General features: G+C 43.4%; 1 protein-coding gene across 1 annotated transcript in view; it reads left to right on the top strand.

Annotated features, from left to right (window-relative positions):
- Positions 1-22,429, top strand: part of antxr2a (ANTXR cell adhesion molecule 2a) — a 219,650-nt gene that overhangs the window by 113,125 nt on the left and 84,096 nt on the right. Inside the window, exons 13-16 of the mRNA XM_078213868.1 lie at positions 4,730-4,771; positions 7,656-7,751; positions 10,432-10,599; positions 11,679-11,759. Of these exons, the coding sequence (XP_078069994.1) occupies positions 4,730-4,771; positions 7,656-7,751; positions 10,432-10,599; positions 11,679-11,759 (387 nt within the window). The remainder of the gene's footprint in view (positions 1-4,729; positions 4,772-7,655; positions 7,752-10,431; positions 10,600-11,678; positions 11,760-22,429) is intronic.

The following is a 22,429-nucleotide window of genomic DNA, read 5'->3' as shown; positions in this document are numbered from 1 at the left end:
AAAATCAGGAATTAAAAGTCTAAATAAACCATTATTGATTGTTCTAAAAATCCATCTGGTTCACTGATATCCTTTAGGGAAGGAAATCTGTTATCCTCACCTGGTCTGAGCTACATGTGATTCCAGATCCACAGAAGTGTGTTTGACTCTTAAATGCCCTCCGGAATGGGCATAATTGCTGGCCCAGCCAGCGACGCCCACATCCCATGAACAGATTTTTAAAAAATGACATGAAAAAGACTTTAGATACTTTTGCCATCTGTACTTACACTGAGAAAAAGCAAAAAGATAAAACAATAATCGGGAATCCATACGAGATTAATATCTGAAAGAAAGATTAATGTTTAGCTGTGATCCTTTGCCAGAATTGACAATTCCTACTGAAGTGCCCTATCTAAACAACAACAGTAACAACTTGTGTTTATTCAATGCCATTAATGTAGAAAAATGTCCCAAGGCACTTCATGGGGTGGTGAAGAAAAATACTGATGCAGACTCAAAGGAGGAAAAAATAGTTAGGAGTCAAACTCCTAAGGAGGACCTTAAAGAAAGTAGAGAGGGTGGGGTATTTATAGCAGAGGTGATGGGGGTCTCAGTTGCGAGCTGGGGAGCCGATGAGACTCCTATGTCACCTCTTTTTGCAAAGGCCCTCTGTATTTTGTGCCATTCAGGCACTTGACAGGCCAGCGGCAGGCCTTCTCCCAGGATCATAGATCCCAGGGACAAAAGGCACACCTACCGATCAGAGGCTGGCAGTACCACTGTACTCAGCAGTGTCCCTAGGCAGGTAGTGGTTGGTGCTGGTATGTCACCCATCCCTGACCTTAAGTTGAGGAGGGACTCAGGCACAGGTGAGTGATGGAGGAGGGGGCGGGGGAGGATGGATGTGGGGTATCGCATGGATTGGGGGGTTAGCTACAAGGGTAGTAGGTTTGCTTTTATCTGCCTCCCTCACCCCCCCGATCTTGGGTCTTTTGATCAAGCACTAAATGTCCTTGAACAAGGATCCCCCAGAGAGCCTGCAAGTTTGCTTGTTGTGCTCCCACCTTGCGAGCCCTCCACCTACCACTGGTTAACATCCGCACATGGGCCTCAATTGAAGTTTAAAGTTAAAGTTTATTTATTAGTCACAAGTATGGCTTACATTGACATTGCAATGAAGTTACTGTGAAATTCCTCTAGTTGCCACACTCCGGCGCCTGTTCGGGTCAATACATCTAACCAGCACGTCTTTCAGACTGTGGGAGGAAACTGGAGAACCCGGAGGAAACTCATGCAGACACGGGGCGAAGGTGCAAACTCTACACACACAGTGACCCAAGCCGGGAATCGAACCCAGGTCCCTGGCGCTGTGAGGCAGCAGTGCTAACCACTGTGCCACCGTGCCGCCCAATTGGCAGTAGGGCCGGAAGGCTGTCCATAGGACATCCCACCACAGAGTTAATTAAGGTTGAGGCAAGAAGGTGGTTAAATGCCCCTCTCACCACTAAACTCGCCACGGGGGAGGACACATGATACCACCTTTAGAGTGGCCAGTTGGGGAATTTAGAGGACTGAAATGTTGTGCACAGGGCTGGAAGAAGTTAAAGGGATGGAGAAAAATGAGATAATGGAGAGCTTTAACCTGACAAGTGAGAATTTTAAATCTGGGATGTTAACTGACTGGGAGCAGGTGTAGGTCAAGAAAGATTGCATGATGGGAATGTGAACGTCATTGATGGGACAGGATATTGCCAGCAGAGTTTGGAATGAGCAGAAGTGTATGGAGAATGGAAGGCTACAACTAAAATAACCATGCCTACAGTGAAAAAACATAGCTGAAGGTTTCAGCCACAGACAGCCTACCATAGAACCATAGAAAATTACAGCTCAGAAACAGGCCTTTTGGCCCTTCTTGTCTGTGCCGAACCATTTTTTGCCTAGCCCCACTGACCTGCATTTGGATCATATCCCCCCACACCCCTCTGATCCATGAACCCGTCCAAGTTTTTCTTAAATGTTAAAAGTGACCCCGCATTTACCACTTTATCCGGCAGCTCATTCCACACTCCCACCACTCTCTGCGTGAAGAAGCCCCCCCCTAATATTCCCTTTAAACTTTTCTCCTTTCATCCTTAACCCATGCCCTCTGGTTTTTTTCTCCCCTCGCCTCAGCAGAAAAAGCCTGCTTGCATTCACTCTATCTATACCCATCAAAATCTTATACACCTCTATCAAATCTCCCCTCAATCTTCTACGCTCCAGGGAATAAAGTCCCAACCTATTCAATCTCCCTCTGTAACTCAGCTTCTCAAGTCCCGGCAACATCCTTGTGAACCTTCTCTGCACTCTTTCAACCTTATTTACATCCTTCCTGTAACACAATACTCCAAATTCGGCCTCACCAATGCCTTATATAACCTTACCATAACACTCCAACTTTTATACTCGATACTCCGATTTATAAAGGCCAATGTACCAAAGGCACTCTTTACGACTCTATCCACCTGTGACGTCACTTTTAGGGAATTCTGTACCTGTATTCCCAGATCCCTCTGTTCAACTGCACTCTTCAGACTCCTACCATTTACCCTGTACGTTCTACTTTGGTTTGTCCTTCCAATGTGTAATATCTCACACTTGTTTGCGTTAAATTCCATTTGCCATTTTTCAGCCCATTTTTCTAGTTGGTCCAAATCCCTCTACAAGCTTTGAAAACCTTCCTCACTGTCCACTACACCTCCAATCTTTGTACCATCAGCAAACTTGCTGATCCAAGTTACCACATTATCATCCAGATCATTGATATAGATGACAAACAACAATGGACCCAACACCGATCCCTGCGGCACACCACTAGTCACAGGCCTCCACTCTCTGGCTTCTTCCATTGAGCCAGTGTCTTATCCAATTTACTACCTCCCCATGTATACCCAGCGACTGAACCTTCCTAACTAACCTCCCATGAGGGACCTTGTCAAAGGCCTTGCTGAAATCCAGGTAGACAACATCCACCGCCTTCCCTTCATCCACTTTCCTGGTAACCTCCTCGAAAAACTCTAATAGATTGGTCAAACATGACCTACCACTCACAAAGCCATGTTGACTCTCCCTAATAAGTCCCTGTCTAACCAAATATTTGTAGATCCTATCCCTTATCACACCTTCCAATAACTTGCCCACCACCGACGTCAAACTTACTGGCCTATAATTTCCCGGATTTCTTTTGGAACCTTTTTTAAACAACGGAACAACATGAGCCACCCTCCAATCATCCGGCACCTCCCCCGTGAATACTGACATTTTAAATATGTCTGCCAGGGCCCCTGCAAGTTCAACACTAGCTTCCCTCAAGGTCCGTGGGAATACCCTGTCCGGTCCTGCGGATTTATCCACTCTGATTTAAGTGACATTAGGTGTTGAAGAGGAAGTGTTTTTGTGACAGAGACGATATGGGGTCAAAGCTCAACTCGGCGATGAAGATAACACTGTGGTGAAATAAGATCATGAAAATATAACAATTCTGATAAACACAAGAATGCCAAATTTCAAACACATTCACAACTATTTATACTACAGGAGAAAAAGGTGCTGATTGATTAGCATGTCTGATCGATTAAAGTATTTCCATAGAGAAAACAAATAAGATCTAAGAGCAGGTGTAGGCAATTCAGCTGCTTGAGCCTGCTCCGGCATTCAATATGATCATAGCTGATCTTGTCTTGGCTTCAATTTAGCTCAGTTGGCTGGACAGTTGGTTAGTGATGCAGAGTGGCACCAACAGCGTGGGTTCAATTCCCGTACCAGCTGAGGTTATTCATGAAGACCTCGTCTTCTCAGCCTTGCCCCTCACCTGAGGTGTGGTGATCCTCAGGTTAAACCACCGCCAGTCAGTGCCCATGGTCATCTGTGACTGTTGCGACTTTACCTTTTACCTTTATAACCTTGGGTAGGCTGTTTTGCTGCTTATGGGAAGGGAAAAAAATCTGAGTTGCAAGATAGATGAGCCAGCCTGGGAGGTGATAGTGGTCCTGAGAGAGGAAAGGAATATTAGAGATGGAACACAGTTGGGAGCATAGAGAGTTGGGTTGAGAGTATGTTTTGGAGAAAGGGGTGAAAGTACTTGCTTTGAAAGAAGGGAATAGCATCCCGTCAGAGGGGAGGCATTTCAAATATTATTCATAGGAGACCCATGTGTTATTTGGACATTTACAGCCAAGCTTATTCTGTATGATCAATGAACTTGGTCGGTTTGAAGTTTGTGGGCCTTCATCATGAGATGCACAAATCACCCTATGGCTAGCGTGTGGTCGAGGTCTTGGTTGCCAAAACCTATCCCACATGTCAGAGATACTTGAAAATCATCATTAATATTACACTGAGTCGTTCGTGGTCCATCTGGCACTCCAAATGAACAGCTGAAGCCCTCATGAGCAGGGTTACTCTGAAGTAATAACACTTATTCAATTAATTGTCAAATAGATAGATGCGTCTAAGTGCATCTGCCAACAGGTTTACTTGATCTGAGAGACGTGGGTGCTAACATGCACCAAGTCTTACTAATTAATAGTCACGGAAGAAGACACACCAGTTGGCAAGCTGAGAACAAGTATTAATAGGTGACAAAAAAAAACTTGCCAGTTGGGAATCCGATCGAATGTTAAGTGGTGGAGGTGGAATACTTCAGAGAGATCACTGATATCATTGCTGTTGTACAAATAACTTATTTTTGTTTATGATTTGGTTTCAGGTGATAAAGGATCCTCCCCCTCTCCCACCCCCTCCAAAAGAGGTATGTGAAAGTTCCACTGTGTTAAAGTGCTGTTCATGATGAATACTGCAAATATTAAAGGAGCAACCTTGTTTGCGAGTTGAATAGTGTGAAATCTATCTTCTAAATCTTATTGGTTATCCTCAAGTGCCCAATGGTATGACCAAAACAGTTAGGCATCCAAATATTAAGAGGATCACACTTAACATAAGGACAGGAGTTGACCGTTTGGTTCCTTGAGCCTGTCCTGAGATTCAGTGAATTATCTCTTCCTCCTTTAAATCTTCCATCATCACCCAGCTCCCCAATAAACCAACCCATGACTCCGTTGTCCTTGCAAATAACTGCCCAATCTTCAACTTCCCTTTCCTCTTGAAACTATTTGAATGTGTTGTTGCCTGTCAAATCCATGACCATTTTTCTCTAAAGACCATGTTTGTTGCCTGCAGTCAGGTTTCTAACCCAGTTACAGAACCAATACTGTTCTTACCAAAGTCACAAATGACATCCTGTGTATCTGTGACAAAACTAAGCAATCCCTCCCTGTCCTCCTCGATCTTTCTGCAATCTTTGGAATGGTTGACACACCATCTTTGTCCAGGGACTCCCCAGTATCATCCAGCTGGGTGGGACTGCTCTCATCTAGCGTCTATCTGCTTTCCCTCAAGGAGGCATCCTTGACTCCCTTCTATTTGTAACCTTTGAGGCCCCTCAGTGACCTCAGAACGCATGGCTTTTGTTTTAATGTGTGCGCTGAAGACACCCGGCTGTACCTTATGACCACCTCTCTCTCGACAACAGATGCTAGGCTGTCTATGATACCATAATTTCCTTTTGTGGAGTTAATTGTGCAGTTTTCCAATCCAAATGAATGCTTCCTGAATTGAGAGAACTTTGGAAGGTTATAGATAGGGCTTTAAATCCCTGGGATAGAAACCATCTAATCCTGGGGATGTGCCCTTCTTTAGTGTCCTTAATTTTTCCCTTACTGTTACTTTGCTTACATTAATTTGTTAATTCTAACAGGGATTAGGAATCCTGATTCCTAATTCAAAAATAGTTTATTTGGGATGTCTGATGTACTGGCATTTTCCTCCATTGTAATTACTGATGAAAAGCAATTATTGAGTATATGTACCATTTCCTTATTATCATTGGTAACATCACCATTGTAAGTCTTCAAGGCGCCTACGTTGCTTCTGATCTCCTCCTTTTCCTAAGATAATTTGTGTTGATTTTGATAAATGGCGTTAGCTATATCTGGGCCAGTACAATGCCTAATGTGCCATAACCCCGTGGTTCTAGGATATAATGTTGCAGAAGACAATCCTGGACACACTCATGAAGTTCTCCATCTTCCTGACATGTGCTTCTCTGCTTATCTCGATTCAAAGCCCCAAATAAAATTACTCTTCCTTTGCCAAATGCTTGTCTCATCTCAAAAATTAGGCACGGGACCACATCGCACCTTGCACAAGGAAACCTATGCCCACTTCCACTAAAGTCTTAAATCTACCCAAATAGTTTCTGCTTCCGACCTATCTCTCATTATATCCTCTTGTATCATTGGAATGATTTAATTAGTCGGGTTCCTCCTTCACGTCCACTATTTTCTCTATATTTCCTGAAGACCTAACAATCTGGCATATTGAGTTCTCATCACTGACGGTTTTGCAGCCATCTCTCATTAATCGCTACCATGTCATATGTTCTAAGTTGAATTTGCACCTGCAATTCATCCACTTTGTTTCCTGTATTCCACATGTTTGTATAAATGAATGCTGATTTGAGTCACACACACTCATCTGTCCCTCTGCTCTATTATCCTACTCCTATGTTTCCTATTTAACTCTTCCTGGTTGATTTACTTTGCATCCTTTGCTTTTAACTGTTTGCCTAAAGCACAATTTTTCACTGTTACTCTACTTCCCTTTTGTTTCTTTGCAAACGATTATCCATGCTATCTTTGCCACCTGAACCCTCCCCCGACTTACTAGTTTAAGATTCTTGTGACTATTATTTTGTTTCCATGGTTATCTTAGTTCTAGACTGGTCCAGTTGGCGCCTGTGACAGTACTAGTGCTAATGTGCCATGAAATTGAACTCCCCTTTTCCATACCACTCCTTCAGCCATGTATTTACCTCCCAGATCTGCATACCTCTATGCTAATTTATATGTGGAGATGCTGGCGTTGGACTGGGGTGGGCACAGTAAGAAGTCTCAACACCAGGTTAAGGTCCAACAAGTTTATTTCATATGTAGTCTGGGGAATAATCTAGCCATTGTGACCCTTGAGACCATGTCCTTTCAATTTAGCTCCTAGTTCCTAATACCCTCCAAACTGGACCTCTTACCTACCCTTCCCAATATTGTTGGTCCCAACATGGACCACAATAACTGGATCCTTCTGATCCCTCTCCAATTTCCCTTTAGTCTAGTTTTCGATGCCATTTTTTGATTCATTTGATTCATGAATAAAAATATTCTGAAAGGCATTTTTTGTGCTAAAAATTAAAAATGTTAAGAATAAAATTACAAAGTTCCCTTTTGACATAGACCAAGAGATTTAATTAGCCAATTCAGATTTATTGGGAATAATTTTCACTTAGGGCTTCGGTGAGAAACTGTCAATTGCAGATCAACCGCCTGATTATATATCTGGTCAATTATACTTCCTAGTAACTTCAGTGGAGAGGAGAAATAGAGTAGGATGTATAACTGACGGCTAGTCTGCTACTGCCCATTTTGTTACTGTTGCCCAAAGTGAAAATTACCTTCATTGCCCTTTCAGAATGGTTTTCTAATGCTCAGTTACATGTTTAGTACTAAGCTGAAGGAATTTTTTATATACTTATGTATCCAGTTATTTTTGCAAGTTGTCATGCTAATCTATTTAATGTACAGGAACCTGAAGCAGACCCCATAGCAAAATCAAAGTGGCCTACAGTTGATGCCTCATATTATGGTGGTAGAGGTGTTGGTGGCATTAAAAGAATGGAGGTATGTTACTAAATTTATTCCTTATTTCTGTACTATTTAATTGAATTCAAGAAATTTGATTTCAACTCCGAGAACGGAGTCAGAAGGTTAAATTGCTACGAGTTATTATAGAAAGGATATTATTAAACTAGAAAGAGTGCAGAAAAGATTTACTAGGATGCTACCGGGACTTGATGGATTGAGTTATAAGGAGAGGCTGGATAGACTGGGACTTTTTTCTCTGGAGCGTAGGAGGCTGAGGGGTGATCTTATAGCGGTCTATAAAATAATGAGGGGCATAGATCAGCTAGATAGTCAATATCTTTTCCCAAAGGTAGGGGAGTCTAAAACTAGAGGGCATGGGTTTAAGGTGAGAGGGTAGAGATACAGAAGTGTTCAGGGGGCAACTTTTTCACACAGAGGGTGGTGAGTGTCTGGAACAAGCTGCCAGAGGTAATAGTAGAAGCGGGTACAATTTTGTCTTTTAAAAAGCATTTAGATAGTTACATGGGTATGATGGGTATAGAGGGATATGGGCCAAATGTGGGCAATTGGGATTAGCTTAGGGGTTTTAAAAAAGAAAGGGCATGGACAAGTTGGCCGAACAGCCTGTTTCTATGCTGTAAACCTCTATGACTCTACGAGTGGGGTGAAATTCTGAAGAGGCCTTGAGTGCTGTGGAAGTGGTTTGGAGTGAAACTTCCACCAGCCACTGCCAGTATTCCTCGTCTCACCAGAAATTCCGACATTTCTTTTGGTTCCTCTGGCTGGAATCCCTCTGGGCCCACCTGGAGCAGGAAGCTTAGTGGCCGGGGACTTCATTTGGTGGGAAGCCCAAATTCAGATTCCTGACAGCAGGATGAAGTTTTGCAATCAAGTTCTCGGAACTTGAAACACAGGTCGAGTTTCCCGATGAACAGTGTCAGGAAGGCCGACCGTGGGCATTTGCGTGTCATGCAAGCTTTGTAAAAGGCCAGCTCGCTGGAATTGAGTGACCGCTCTAATCTGAATTCTCCACCAGTGAGAAATTAGAACATTGACATTTCTGACTGCATGGAAGTGGTGTGCACCTGGCAGACTGCTTCCTGATCTTAAGTAAATGGTCACTCCTCTTGCCTTCTTGGCCAAATTGAGATTGGGTGAGGGTAGGTAAAGCTGCACAAAGGCTGGACAGGGGAGGCAGGCTATGGAGGGAAGGGTGAAACAGAAGCTGGACAGGGGAGGGTGTCCGTTTGAAGGAAGCAACACTGCCTGGGCGGGGGAGGGGATGAAAGGATGTAGGAAGGAGGAAAGGGCCTTGCATGTTGGATGTAGGTGTCCTGTGGTTCATGGGAGTACAGGGCTTCTGGCATGGAATTTGGAGAGAGATGGTGCTAAAGGACGGGGATGGTGACTTCCTGCCTGCCCCACAGCAATATTTGCCATGCTCCTCACACATGCTTATGTATTGAGCTGAACAGCACAAGATTGGATGTGGCCAGCCATCCTGACTCTGAGCTGAAGTCACTTTCATTCCCATCTCACCACCTATTTACACTCCAGAATGGAAAATACCCGCGGAATTTGAAATCTCATAGGTTACCTAGGTTGAGTTGGCACCAATCTGTAATGTGCCCACACTAACTAAGCAAAAACCTTTTCCATTAATTATATTAGTCACATGCACCAATGTGAGTGTATATTTGGACATAATCTCATTTTTGCGGTCTGGAGCAGCAGGAATGTGGTGACCTTGCTAGTCCTTCCCTCCTACAAGATCCTTCGAGCATTCCCTTCCCTGTCTTCATGCTAGTGGACAACCACTGGCTGCCTGATTGGAGAACATAGTCATTCCCTGTCCTCTTGCTGCCCATTCTGGACAGGAAGTAGACCAATGGTATGTTAATGAAGGCCAGGATTTGAAGTTATCCAAGCCTGTTACATGTTAAAGAGGTTGAGTTTCTACCTCACCCACCACGTATCTGCACACAATGACTGAGGGATATTCTGCCTAATTTCAGCAAGGATCCATAAAGTGCTAGTGGAATGGAACGTTATAAAGTCTTTATAAAATCCTTCTTTCAAACTGGTACTTTGCAAGAGGAGAGGAATTGTAGTATCCATTATCTATTCCTGGTGGGTGAGGGAGCAAACTTTGAAAATTAGCATTTCATCGTCAGAAGTCAGCTCCAAGTGCAAGTACCTTACCCCTAGCAGGGGGTTGCACACCAACTTGGGGACAGCGTAAGGGAGGCAGAGATCGGCCATCACTGATCTCTGCCACACTTGTCTCCCTAGGCCATAGTAGAATAATGTGGGTATTGTTAACATTTTTTGGCTATCCTTTTCCACATGCATTCCTTTCTTACTATTTCAGATCTGTTCAGAGATGCATTCCTAGAAATGTGCCTTGTTACTTTATAGGCTTGATAATAAAAAACCCTACGCTGGGGTATATGCACCACTGTTATCTCTCTCAATATGATTCTAGTTATATCAGCATATGATGTCACATTCATTTGCATTTGTTAGCCATAAATTGTAATAAGTAATGACCCTCAATGCAGCAGTAATTTGGAGCAATGCTGATGTGATACATTTGTAACTTACCACTCATGGATTTGTGGATCTTATGCTCTAACCTTTGACCAGGAACTGCCATTTGCAGATTGTCACATCTGTGTACATATCCTCTGACAAATGGCTTTTTTTTCTCTGCAAGGTTCGATGGGGAGACAAGGGATCCACTGATGAAGGAGCAAGGCTAGAAATGGCCAAAAATGCTGTTGTAAAAGCCCCAGATGTTGAAGAGGAACTTCTTGCTCCAAAGAAGCCCAAACCTCCGCGTTCTCGTCGCCCTTCACCACCACAGTGGTATGATCCAATTAAGGTAATTTCTCACCATCTACTGACACATATTCCACTCAATAAGAAAATATATTGCAGGGCAATAGTGCTAATTATGAAACTAGTTAACAAAGATCCAAAAGTGCTTGAGGCCTAATGACATGAATTTTGTTTCTATATTAAGAAACATCAGTAATCTTCTTTATGTTAGCATTGTCCTGAGCAAGAATAATTTTAAAAGCAAGACAAAAAGTAGAGTAAGAATGACAAGAAAAATGAGAGCTAGTTTTATTTGATGAAGTTGATAACTTGCATCGGTAAAAAGCAAAGAAAACATTAGAACGAATTGTAATCATGCAGTGTTTTAGGGCTGGATTTTACCTGCTCATGTTTATGGGTTTGAATGCAAGGGGGCTGAACCAGTGAGCGACTGCCCCATCCCTGCTTCCACTGCAATTATACCAGCAGCAGGGATGGTGTTGGGCAGCCTACCCACATGTGGGCCAATTGAGGACCTTAGGTAGGCAATTCATTCCCACTTAAGGGCCTCATCCTACCACCACCAAGATTTAATTGGCAGTGGGAAAAGTTTACATCAAGTAGATAGTCTGACAGATTTTCCTGTGCAGGCTGGTGATAGGCGGTGAGGTCCCTCCTTAGCAGACCCCTTGTACCCATCAAAGGGATCATCCCCCACCCCAGGATGCCATCCAGCCACTCCACCCACCTTGCCAGCTTGGCACCTGGCGTGACTCCAAAACACTGACCCAAAGCTCCGGTCCAATGCTGTACATCTCTGTCCCAAAGCATCGGAGAGCTGCCAGCACTCTTATTGGCGAACAGCTGTCTGAGGCGGGACTTCCTATATCTGAGGGGCGGCAATCCCGTCTCCAGTATATCAACAGTTAAACAGTTGGGTAGAAGCTCATGTTTCCCTCGGTGGGCTCTCCCACGTCCCCTGATCTTTTAGCCAAGAGTGTGGGGAATCAGGCACCTCATATCATTCAGCTCTTAGTGTGGACATTCTGGGAGGTAAAGTAACACTCCACTCTTTTCACATCAGGATTGACTATCTGGACCATACTTGCCATGTTCCTGAAAAGGCATCTTTTTTAATTCTAGGGTCGGCTTGATGCCCTGTGGGCACTGCTGCGGAGACAATATCATCGGGTTTCTTTGATGCGGCCCCAGACTGGTGATGAGGTATTGTTCAGATCATTTGTGTGGATGACAGGGGATAGCTTTTCATTTTAAAAGAAGGTGCAAGCTTCTTTTTAAAGTCAATGAGAAAATCTGTGGCAAATGAACTCCGACCAGGCAGCTACACCGTAGGCAAATGTGCTGTCATCCATTTTGAACCATTAAAGAAAGAACAGGATTTTTCCAAATGGTGGAAAGCGGGAAACAGTAGAGATCCAAGGAGCCTTGGGCTTCCTGGTATATAGATTATTAAAATGTCATGTACAGGTACAGAAAATAATCAGAAAGACACATGGACTGCTGGCCTTTATAGAGGACTATAATACACTTGGTTAGAAGCCATTCTTCAGTCATTCGTACCCCTAGTTAGACCATACCACTGTGAGCAGTTCCGGGTGCCATATCTTAAGAAGGATGTATTGCACTTGGAGGAAGTGCAGTACTAAAATGATGCCAGGACATCAACGGTTAACTTAAGAGGAGAGATAAAACAGTCTGGGCAAAATGTTCCCAGCTGCACTTGCCACAAGGCCCGAAATTGCCGCCCGAGTTCAACTGACCTTTACCTGGTCGGCCGCATTTTCTGCCCATTACAATTCCCATGGTGGGCGGGATGGAAAAATTCTGCCCTCTTGAGTTTGTATTCCCTGGAACTTGGAAGTTTTAAGTCGTGATTTGAAATTAAGGTTTTAAGGGGAAAATTTAAGGTAGATTAGGTGAAACTATTTCTGCTACTAGAGAGCATTGGATTCTAAAGTGGGAAGGTGATCAGCCAGATGTCGTGGTACACATCGGTACAAATGACATAGGAAGGAAGAGTGAGGAGGTCCTAAAGAGTGAGTACAAAGAGCTTGGAAGGAAGTTAAAAAGCAGGACCCCGAGGGTAGTAATCTCAGGATTGCTACCTGAGCCACATGCCAGTGAGGGCAGGAGTAGGATGCTTGGGCGGATGAACACGTGGCTGAGGAACTGGTGCAGGGGGCAGGGTTTCCAATTCTTGGATCAATGGGACCTCTTCTGGGGCAGGTGGGACCTGTACAAGAGAGACGGGTTACACCTAAACTACAAGGGGACCAATATACTTGCAGGGAGATTTGCTAGTGTTATTGGGGAGCGTTTAAACTAGATTTGCAGGGGGATGGGAACCAGAGTGCCAGAGCAGATAGTGGAGCAGGGGTAAAAAGACAGGTTAGTTCAAGCAAAATCACAAATGGAAGGGTAGAGTGTGGTGGAAATAATCTTTTGAGGTGTGTCTATTTCAATGCCAGGAGTATTGTGGGGAAGGCAGATGAGCTGAAGGCGTGGATAGACACATGGAAATATGACATTATAGCCATAAGTGAAACTTGGCTACAGGAGGGGCAGGACTGGCAGCTCAATGTTCCAGGGTTCCAATGTTTCAGGCGGGATAGAGGCAGAGGGATAAAAGGTGGGGGGGTGGCATTGTTGGTCAGGGAAAATGTTACAGCGGTACTCAGGCAGGATAGATTAGGGAGCTTGTCTACAGAGGCCCTATGGGTGGAGCTGAGAAACAGGAAAGGTATGACCACGTTAATGGGGTTGTATTATAGACCACCCAATAGTCAGCGAGAATTGGAGGAGCAAATCAGCAGAGAGATAGCTGACAACTGCAAGAAACACAAAGTTGTGATAGTAGGGGATTTTAATTTTCCACATATAGATTGGGACTCGCATACTGTTAAAGGTTCAGACGGGGTAGAGTTTGTAAAATGTGTTCAGGAGAATTTTCTACATCAGTATATAGAGGTGCCAACTAGAGAGGATGCGACATTGGATCTCCTATTGGGAAATGAGTTAGGGCAGGTGATGGATGTGAGTGTGAGGGAACACTTTGGATCCAGTGATCATAATGCCATTAGTTTCAACCTGATCATGGATAAGGATAGATCTGGTCCTCAGGTTGAAGTTCTGAACTGGAAAAAGGCCAAATTTGGTGAAATGAGAAGGGATCTGGGAAGTGTGGATTGGCACAGGCTGTTCTCTGGTAAGGATGCAAATGGAAAGTGGGAGGCCTTCAAAGGAGAAATTTTGAGAGTGCAGAGTTTGTATGTTTCCTGTCAGGATTAGAGGCAAAGTAAATAGGAATAAGGAACCGTGGTTCTCGAGGGAGATTGTGACACTGATTAAGAGGAAGAGAGAGTTGTATGAAATGTACAGGCAGCAAGGAACAGATCAGATGCTCGAGGAGTATAAAAAGTGCAAGAAGCTACTTAAGAGGGAAATCAGGAGGGCTAAAAGAAGACATGAGGTTGCATTGGCAGACAGAGTGAAGGAAAATCCAAAGAGCTTCTATAGGTATGTTAGGAGCAAAAGGATAGTGAGGGATAAAATTGGTCCTCTTGAAGACCAGAGTGGTAGACTGTGTATGGAACCAAAATAGGTTGGGACTTTATTCCCTGGAGCGTAGAAGATTGAGGGGAGATTTGATAGAGGTGTATAAAATTTTGATGGGTATAGATAGAGTGAATGCAAGCAGGCTTTTTCCGTTGAGGCTAGGGGAGAAAAAAACCAGAGGGCATGGGTTAAGGGTGAAAGGAGAAAAGTTTAAAGGGAATATTAGGGGGGGGCTTCTTCACGCAGAGAGTGGTGGGAGTGTGGAATGAGCTGCCGGATAAAGTGGTAAATGCGGGGTCACTTTTAACATTTAAGAAAAACTTGGACGCGTTCATGGATGAGAGGGGTATGGAGGGATATGGTCCAAGTGCAGGTCAGTGGGACTAGGCAAAAAATGGTTCGGCACAGACAAGAAGGGCCAAAAGGCCTGTTTCTGAGCTGTAATTTTCTATGGTTCTATGATTAGGGGGAATTATTCAAAGATGGAGCCAGATCGTTCAGGAATGAAATTAGGAAGTACTTCTACACACAAAAGGCTGGTAGATATTTGGAACTCTCTTCCAAAAATGGCCATTGATACTGGGTCAATTGCACAATTTAAAACCGAGATTGATAGATTTTTTTTCACCAAAAATATTAAGATGGATATATGACCAGCCATGACCTTGTTGAATGGCAGAATAGTTTTGAGGGTTGGACTGGCCTACTCCTGTTCCTGTGTTCCTAATAGATCTGTGGTGCTGGAGACCCTAACCCTAACCATATTGATGCAGTTGAGTTGTGGGTGACGAGATGTGTTTATTTCTGATTATATGTTAACTGCAGAGTAGCGATTCATTTAAGATTGTCTTGCACTCATTTAGAAGTATTTTCTGTGGATCTTCTGTGATCACTTTTTAATTATAGACATTTTTATTAGAATGTTTCTTTTAAAACGGCATGAACACGATATAAATAAGTCAAATAAACAACTTCTGTGGTCATTCTCTGAACATTAGGTTACTTGAAGCCATTTCAAACTATTCAGGGCTCTCAAGGATGGCTCACTGATTTTATTACAGTTCACTTAAAATGTTGGGAATCAGGATGTATCGTGCTGAGTGTTAAGTGAAGGCCATACGATGTTGCAGTTATCACCTGGTGGCACTTCAGGCACTGCCCTTTGATATGTGGTGGGCAAGTTGGAGCGCATTGGTCAACCACATAATTCATTGTGAGTAAAAATGTGGTGTAAAGAGTTAAGTTGTCTCTGGTTTGTGTTGTCTTGTAGACTAGAATAAAAGAGTCTGTCTACTGTGGAGGAGTGTGCTAAGGGCACAGGCTTGGTAGACTCACTGTTTGGTTGCTGCGTTTCTTCACATATTCTCACTAAGCCCAGACATAACAGCTGCAGCTTTTGTGATCCGCGGATTGATTTCATCCTTAAGTGACAGATTGCTGGTGATTGTGGAGCCTAGATATGTGAAGCTATCAAGAACCTCCAGTGTAACATTGTCAATGGCGTGTCCTCTCCCTCTGTGGGAGAGGGACATGCCCGGGCAGTACCCTGACCAAGTACCTTGGCACTTAGCACTATCCTCTGGCACAGCCCCTTGTGAGTACTGCCGGGGGTGGCCCTCCGAGGGACAGCATTGGAGGTGTGTTCCCTTTGTCCATGTTACAAAGGGGGGCTGTCCCATTATTGGTTGGGCCCTACCCAGCCAGTGTGATGACGTGGGCTACACATCCAGAGTTTTATTTTGCACAGAGTGCTGGGTTATCTAGAGAGAAAACCCAGCTGTTCAGCCGATGAGCTGCACACTGGTTTTCTCACCTCAGCCAGCACTCTGCACAGAATGGGAAATTCCACCCACTATTTTGGGGGTTACCAGAGTTAACATTAAACCATAAACACACAAAGGAGATGTTATTAAACCAGGCAGTCAGAGACTGCTTTCTCGTACCTCTGTGATCAAGAGTAATTCCATGGTGTCTTTTGTGACTCTCAAATTAGAATGAAACCTTATAATTAGTGGAGAAACAAATGGCTGATGTCTGTCAGGTGAAAGTATTGACTCTGAAAATAATGTGGTTGTGATATTTTTCAAGATCAGCTAGTTTCAGAACAGTTATTGGTTCGGGTGAAAGTTTATTTAATATATTGTCAAGTGGAAAAGGGATATTCTCTTAAAGTTGATCCGGTATTATCAGGGAGACACATATTCCACTTTGCTGTGCTTGATGCATGTCTAAAATTGGTCGGCAGTTTACGAGGAATTATATTTACATGTACGGAGCAATAGACTTGATGCCACTGCATCTCTTCTTGGTAACTGTCCGACTTAAATGATATTTAAAGAAAGCAAAAGGAAGTGGCAAAATAATTCCTATGGTGCGGGACCATAAAAGTTATGAAGTTGGCTTGTCAATATGTTTTCTATTGATATTGGATAAGCAGATTTTACTTTAACATCAACCATTCTCACTCATATGGACTGTCATTTTGGCACATGATTACAATTAGACGGCAGAATTGTACATTTGCTTTAACCAGTTTGTTTTTCTGTTTGCATTTTATGTAGCACCTTAGCATATTATAAAGTACTTTGTTCAATAAATTGCTTTAGAATTGTGCTGACTGATTCAGCAGAATTGTAACTGCTATAAGGAGGAGGCAGCTTCAGGCCTGGGTATAGGCTTAACATCCTGAAAAATGGAGTCAGCTCAAACCCTGATGTGATCCCACTCACCTCAAGGTTTATCCCAGTGGAGCTTTCGGGTAAGTCATTGAAATATTGAGATCTCCAGTTTACTGGAGGATTGAATCCACCATTCTGGCAGTGACAACCAGCGCATGGCTTTCCTGAGCACAATGGGAGCGTTTGTTCAGCGAAACTCTTCAAACTTTGAAACTTTAACAGCTGTATCCTTGGCCAGGTGAGAGGCAGGTGCCTTTGCAGCACTTCTCCCAAATGTGTGCTTTCAGTCCGTGATGAGTTCCAATTTCTTGAACTGGATGTTTCACTGGATTTCCATTTCACTTGCCTTGATTTGCGCTTCCCCTGCTTTCGGCTGTCACTGAAACATGAGTGCAGCTAATGCAGCTCCACCTTGGAGCTCTGCTGAGGGACAAGTGCAGCAGGAAGACCGACAGCAGCAGGAGAGTGGGCAGTACCAGCTGCCTTCTCAGAAACATGCTGCTGCACAGCTCAGAGGGAACGGACACAGACCCAGCTGGGAGGGAAGGGGATTTAAATGTCACTTTCCCGCTTTCCCTGCACCCGCTTCCACTATTCTAAAAATTGAGGCTGGGTGGAAAAAGGCCATTAAGTGGTCACTTAAGGGTCTTTTAAAAGGGTGGGTTTCCCAACTGAGCTCCTGCCCACCAGTCTCTTCTTTGCTACAATGGGTAGGCTGCTAGTGTACTGAAGTTTTTGATTAACAAATCCCTCCCTGGACTTGCGTCTCAAAATCATTATCCTTCCATCTCATAGAATCCCTACTGTGCGAAAGGAGGCCACTCAGCCCATAGAGTCTGCACCAACCAGAATCCCACCCAGGCCCAATTCCCATAACCCCACATATTTACTCTAATCCCCCTGATACCAGGGTCAATTTAGCATGGCCGGAGAAACCCACACAGACAAAGGGAGAACATGCAAACTCCATACAGACAGTGACCCGAGGCAGGAATTGAACCCGGGTCCTTGGCGCTGTGAGGCAGCAGTGCTAACCACTGTGCCACCGTGCTACCCCCGATCTCCGAGGGGATAGAGTGCTGCCAACTGAACAGGCAGGGATTTAGAAAGATTGACAAATCTGAGGCTAAAATTCAGTCAATGTTTCTATAATTGATGAGCATTGGCTACATATAGATATTGGATTGTATTAAAATAACTTTTCATTTATTTTATTTCCCATAAAATGGCTGTGTAAAAACATTTGTGTCTACTTTTAACAGGTGTGCTTCCCTCAGTAGTTGCACATCTATGCTAATTTACTCATAAGGACTAACTTCAGACAGGGCTCACTGGTGAAGTTCCAGCAGTTTGCCAATGATAACAGCCAGCTCCATTTTCAGGGGTTACTTAGGAAGCAGAGAATGGTACGAAAACAATACTGCTGTTGTGGAAATCTGAAATAAAAACAGTAAATGCTGGAAATGCTCAATAGATCAGGCACCATCTATAGACAGCAAACAGAACAGCAAGGTCACTCTTCACCTGATAGCAGTAATGAACGTGAGCTACAACAACAACTCATATAAAGTGGCCAGAATTCTCTGGCCATTCAGACAGGCGAGATTTTCGGGTCCCGCCGGCAGCACGCCCGCTGCCGCGGGTTTCCCGGAAGCATGGGGTGCTTTTAGTGGGAATTCCCAATGAAAGCAGCGGGACCAGAGAATTCCATTGCCAGCGAATGGCGTGTCCGCCTCCCGCCACTGAGGAAAAACGCTGAGGCGAGGCCAGAGAATTTCGCCCTGTGTCTTTAATTGAATAAAACATCCCAAGCTGCTTCAGTGGAGCACTATAAAACAAACTACAACTTCTTGCAAGCCACGTTTGAATGGGTGACCAAAAGCTGGGTAGGTTTTAAGGAGCATCTTAAAAGGAGGAAAGAAAGGGATAGGGAGCTCAGTGACTGACACCTGAAAGCATAGTCAACAATAATGGTGCAATCAAAATCATGGATGCCCAAGAGGCCAAAATTAGAGGAGCATGGATACCTTGGAGGATTGTGGGTTGAAGGAGATTACAGGGCAGCACGGTGGCAGTCGTTAGTACTGCTGCCTCTCAGCGCCAGGGTTCAATTCTGACCTCAGGTCACTGTCTGTGTGTTTGCACGTTCTCTCCGTGTCTGTGTGGGTTTCCTCTGGGTGCCCCAGTTTCTCCCACAGTCCAAAGATGTGCGAGTTAGGTTGATTGACCCTAGTGTCAGTGGGGTTAGCAGGGTAAATTTGTGGAGTTACGGGAATAGGACCTGGGTGGGTTTGTGGTCGGTGCAGACTTGATGGGCCGAATGGCCTCCTTCTGCACTGTAGGGATTCTATGAAGATGGGGAGGGATGAGGGCATGAAGGGATTAAAAAACAAAGATGAGAATTTTTAAATCAAGACATTGCTTGACTGGGAGTCAGTGTAAGTTAGAAAGTACAAGGGTGTTAGAGGAACAGGACTTACTCTGGATTAAGACTAATGCAGCGGTGTTTTAGATAACCTCAAGTTTATGGATCATGGAATGAGCACGGCCAGCCAGGATTGCTTTGGAATAGTTAAATCTAGAGATACTGGGCATGAATGAGGGTTTCATCAACAATTGAGCTTAGATGGAGTGGAGTCAGATGTTATGGAGATGGAAATAGCTTGTCTTAGTGATTGCAGAATGTGTGATCGGAAGCACATTTTGGGGTGAAGTACGACACCATGATTGCAAAAGACTGCTCAAGTCTGACTTGCAAGGAAGAGGGATGGTACTTGGAACTAGGACTGCAAACAGTGGCGTGTGTTTCCCAATATTTAATTGGATGAAATCTCCGCTCACTGGATGTAAGATAATTTTGATGTGGAGATGCCGGCGTTGGACTGGGGTAAACACAGTAAGAAGTTTAACAACACCAGGTTAAAGTCCAACAGGTTTATTTTGTAGCAAAAGCCACACAAGCTTTTGGAGCCCCAAGCCCACTCACCTGAAGAAGGGGCTTGGGGCTCCGAAAGCCTGTGTGGCTTTTGCTACCAAATAAACCTGTTGGACTTTAACCTGGTGTTGTTAAACTTCTTACTGTGTAAGATAATTTAGCAGAATTGGAAGGCTAGACAGATTCTAATTGCTCCTTTTTGGGCACTGGTAGTCGGGTGCTGACATTGAAGTTAAGGGAAAGGGTTGCCAGTAGAATAGGAAGCAGAATTCCTGACCCACCTTTTAAAAATTTTTATTGGCAGTAATCTAAAATAAGTTCAAATAGGGCTAAGGTGTACGGCAAGCACAAAAGATGGTGTCCCTTCAGAGTTGGCACCTTCCGAAGGTAGGATTGTATTTTGAAATGTGTTTTTAAATTGTAGGTGGAAGGTGCTGGATGGGAGGGAACACCCTATAAAATATAGAAAAATAAATTTGCCTATAAAAAAGCTTAATTGTCAAAAATATTGCAAAAGAGCAAAGGTTCTCATTGAACCATTCAAACTCCAGGAACTGTTTTGAGGTACTGGGTCATTTCCTGTGACAGTACATTTTGGCACTTGTGTTAAAATTAAAGGTTTTGGTCATGATCACAGTGACAGTGTAATGCTCCATGGCATGCTTGCTGTCGTTTGTGTTTCGTGCTGCATGTTTTGTCAGCATCGTGGTGACATTTGAGTGACTGCTGTCTCTGGGTAGAGCCGCTGAGCAAATTAATTATATTCTTGCATCTTTTTTATTTTTAAGATAATTTATCAACTTGATGATTTTCTGGGACTGTCCAGTTCTACCTCTCTGGTGGAATATTTCCTCACTGTATTACTACAGAATTAACTTTATTCCTCGTGGCTCCATTAATAACACTAATCCAAGCAGACTGCTACTATGTGCACAAGAGGAGCCCAGTTGCAATTTGTCCAAATGTCTCCCTTAAATTCAGTACGAAAACTGATATCTGCTTTACACTTCTGCATATTGGTTACCAGTCCCGTAGTGTTTCCTGTTGGAGTTACTTGTGCCACTACCCCATCCTGACTACAACAAAAGTGTCACAAGACTGTTGAGTAGGGTCAACATTAATGGAAAGATGAAATTTTACTCCAAAGGAATAAACCATACCTTGTTGGAAACAACTTCAGCCTGTAACTTGTAGGCCAGATCGTGTAAAATCCTGTCAAGAACCGAAGTGAAAAATTACAATATTTCTTTTACCGGTTGTGCGTGTTAGGTAAAGCATTTATATTCTCCAGAGGTGTTGTTGTTGATTCCAAATGACATAGGAGAAAGGGGAATAAAGATGATAGTGACATAGGACCTGAAGGGATATATTATTGCGTGACCAGTATTCCCTTTAATAAAAGATCTCTTTATTAACATATTTTCATCCCCTCCAGTAATTTGAGATTTTACCATTATAGAAATTTAACAGTGTTAACCATTTCTGTTCTGGGGGTTTTTAAGGAGCTAGCAATGAAATAACAAGCCCCCTGAAGAGAGGATAACAATGTGTATCTCAGGAATATGTTCCCACTTTTTTCAATAAATGTTTATTGTACAATTAGAGTATTTAATTCTATGTACATTTATATCACTATGTTAGAAGCAAAGAGGTAGAAGAATAAGAACAAATTTCATAGAATCCTACTGTGCAGAAAGAGGCCATTTCTGCACCGACCACAATCCCACCTAGACCCTATCCCCATAACCCCATGCATTTACCCTAACTTGTTCCCTTGACACTAAGGGGCAATTTAACGTGGCCAATCCACCTAAGCCGCACATCTTTGGACTGTGGGAGGAAACCGGAACACCTAGAGGAAACCCACGCAGACATGGGAAGAACGTGCAAACTCTGCACAGACAGTGACCCAAGCGGGGATCGAACCCAGGTCCCTGGTGCTGTGAGGCAGCAGTGCTAACCACTGTGCCGTCTTTAAAAAATCCGAACTGTGTAAAAAGAAAGATGCTCCTTCCTGTCTTGGTGGAATAAATTACAAGTACAGCTTATCAAAAAGTTAAATCTTTTTTTAAAAAAGCTTACATATAACATATTCTAAGCTGATAAACCACAAGGAAAGAAAAGTACTGACTATTAAAGCTTCTTCCTGATCACCCTAGATAAATAGCCATTGCACTTTGAGATACTGGGTTCCTTTCAAAAACAGAAAGGCGCAGAATCTTTTAGTGAGTTCACACACAGAATGAGACAAACATTTGAGTGTGATCTTTCTCAGGGGATCTTCACAATACCAATTTGCGCATAGTTCAGCAGATGAAAAATCTTCCAAGTTTATTTAGTTCTAGAAATGTAAGGTAAATGCTGGTATTACCTCCGAGGAACAATACATATTAAATGTGTTTTGACATATAAATTCTAGCACTTAATTGTGTGGGATTGGTATACAGAGAATAAAGTAGCACCACAAAACTATTTTGCTTCAATTGTGATCTGATTCAGAGTAAACAAAGAACATTGTTTGCCACATGAAGCGGCTGGTTTCAAAAATGCTCTTTTAGGACTCAGAGGGCCAGTGTTTCTCATTTAAGAAGTATTCACTATAGGGTTTAGCTCCTTGATGTTGTAATTGAAGTTTAGGCATGATGTATCAAAGCTGGAAAGGCGTTTCAGTGCCAGCAACTAATGCATGGTGGAACCACTTTGGG

Source organism: Mustelus asterias, chromosome 1 (assembly GCF_964213995.1).
Source record: "Mustelus asterias chromosome 1, sMusAst1.hap1.1, whole genome shotgun sequence".
NCBI lineage: Eukaryota > Metazoa > Chordata > Chondrichthyes > Carcharhiniformes > Triakidae > Mustelus > Mustelus asterias.
This window is presented reverse-complemented; position numbering and strand designations above follow the sequence as displayed.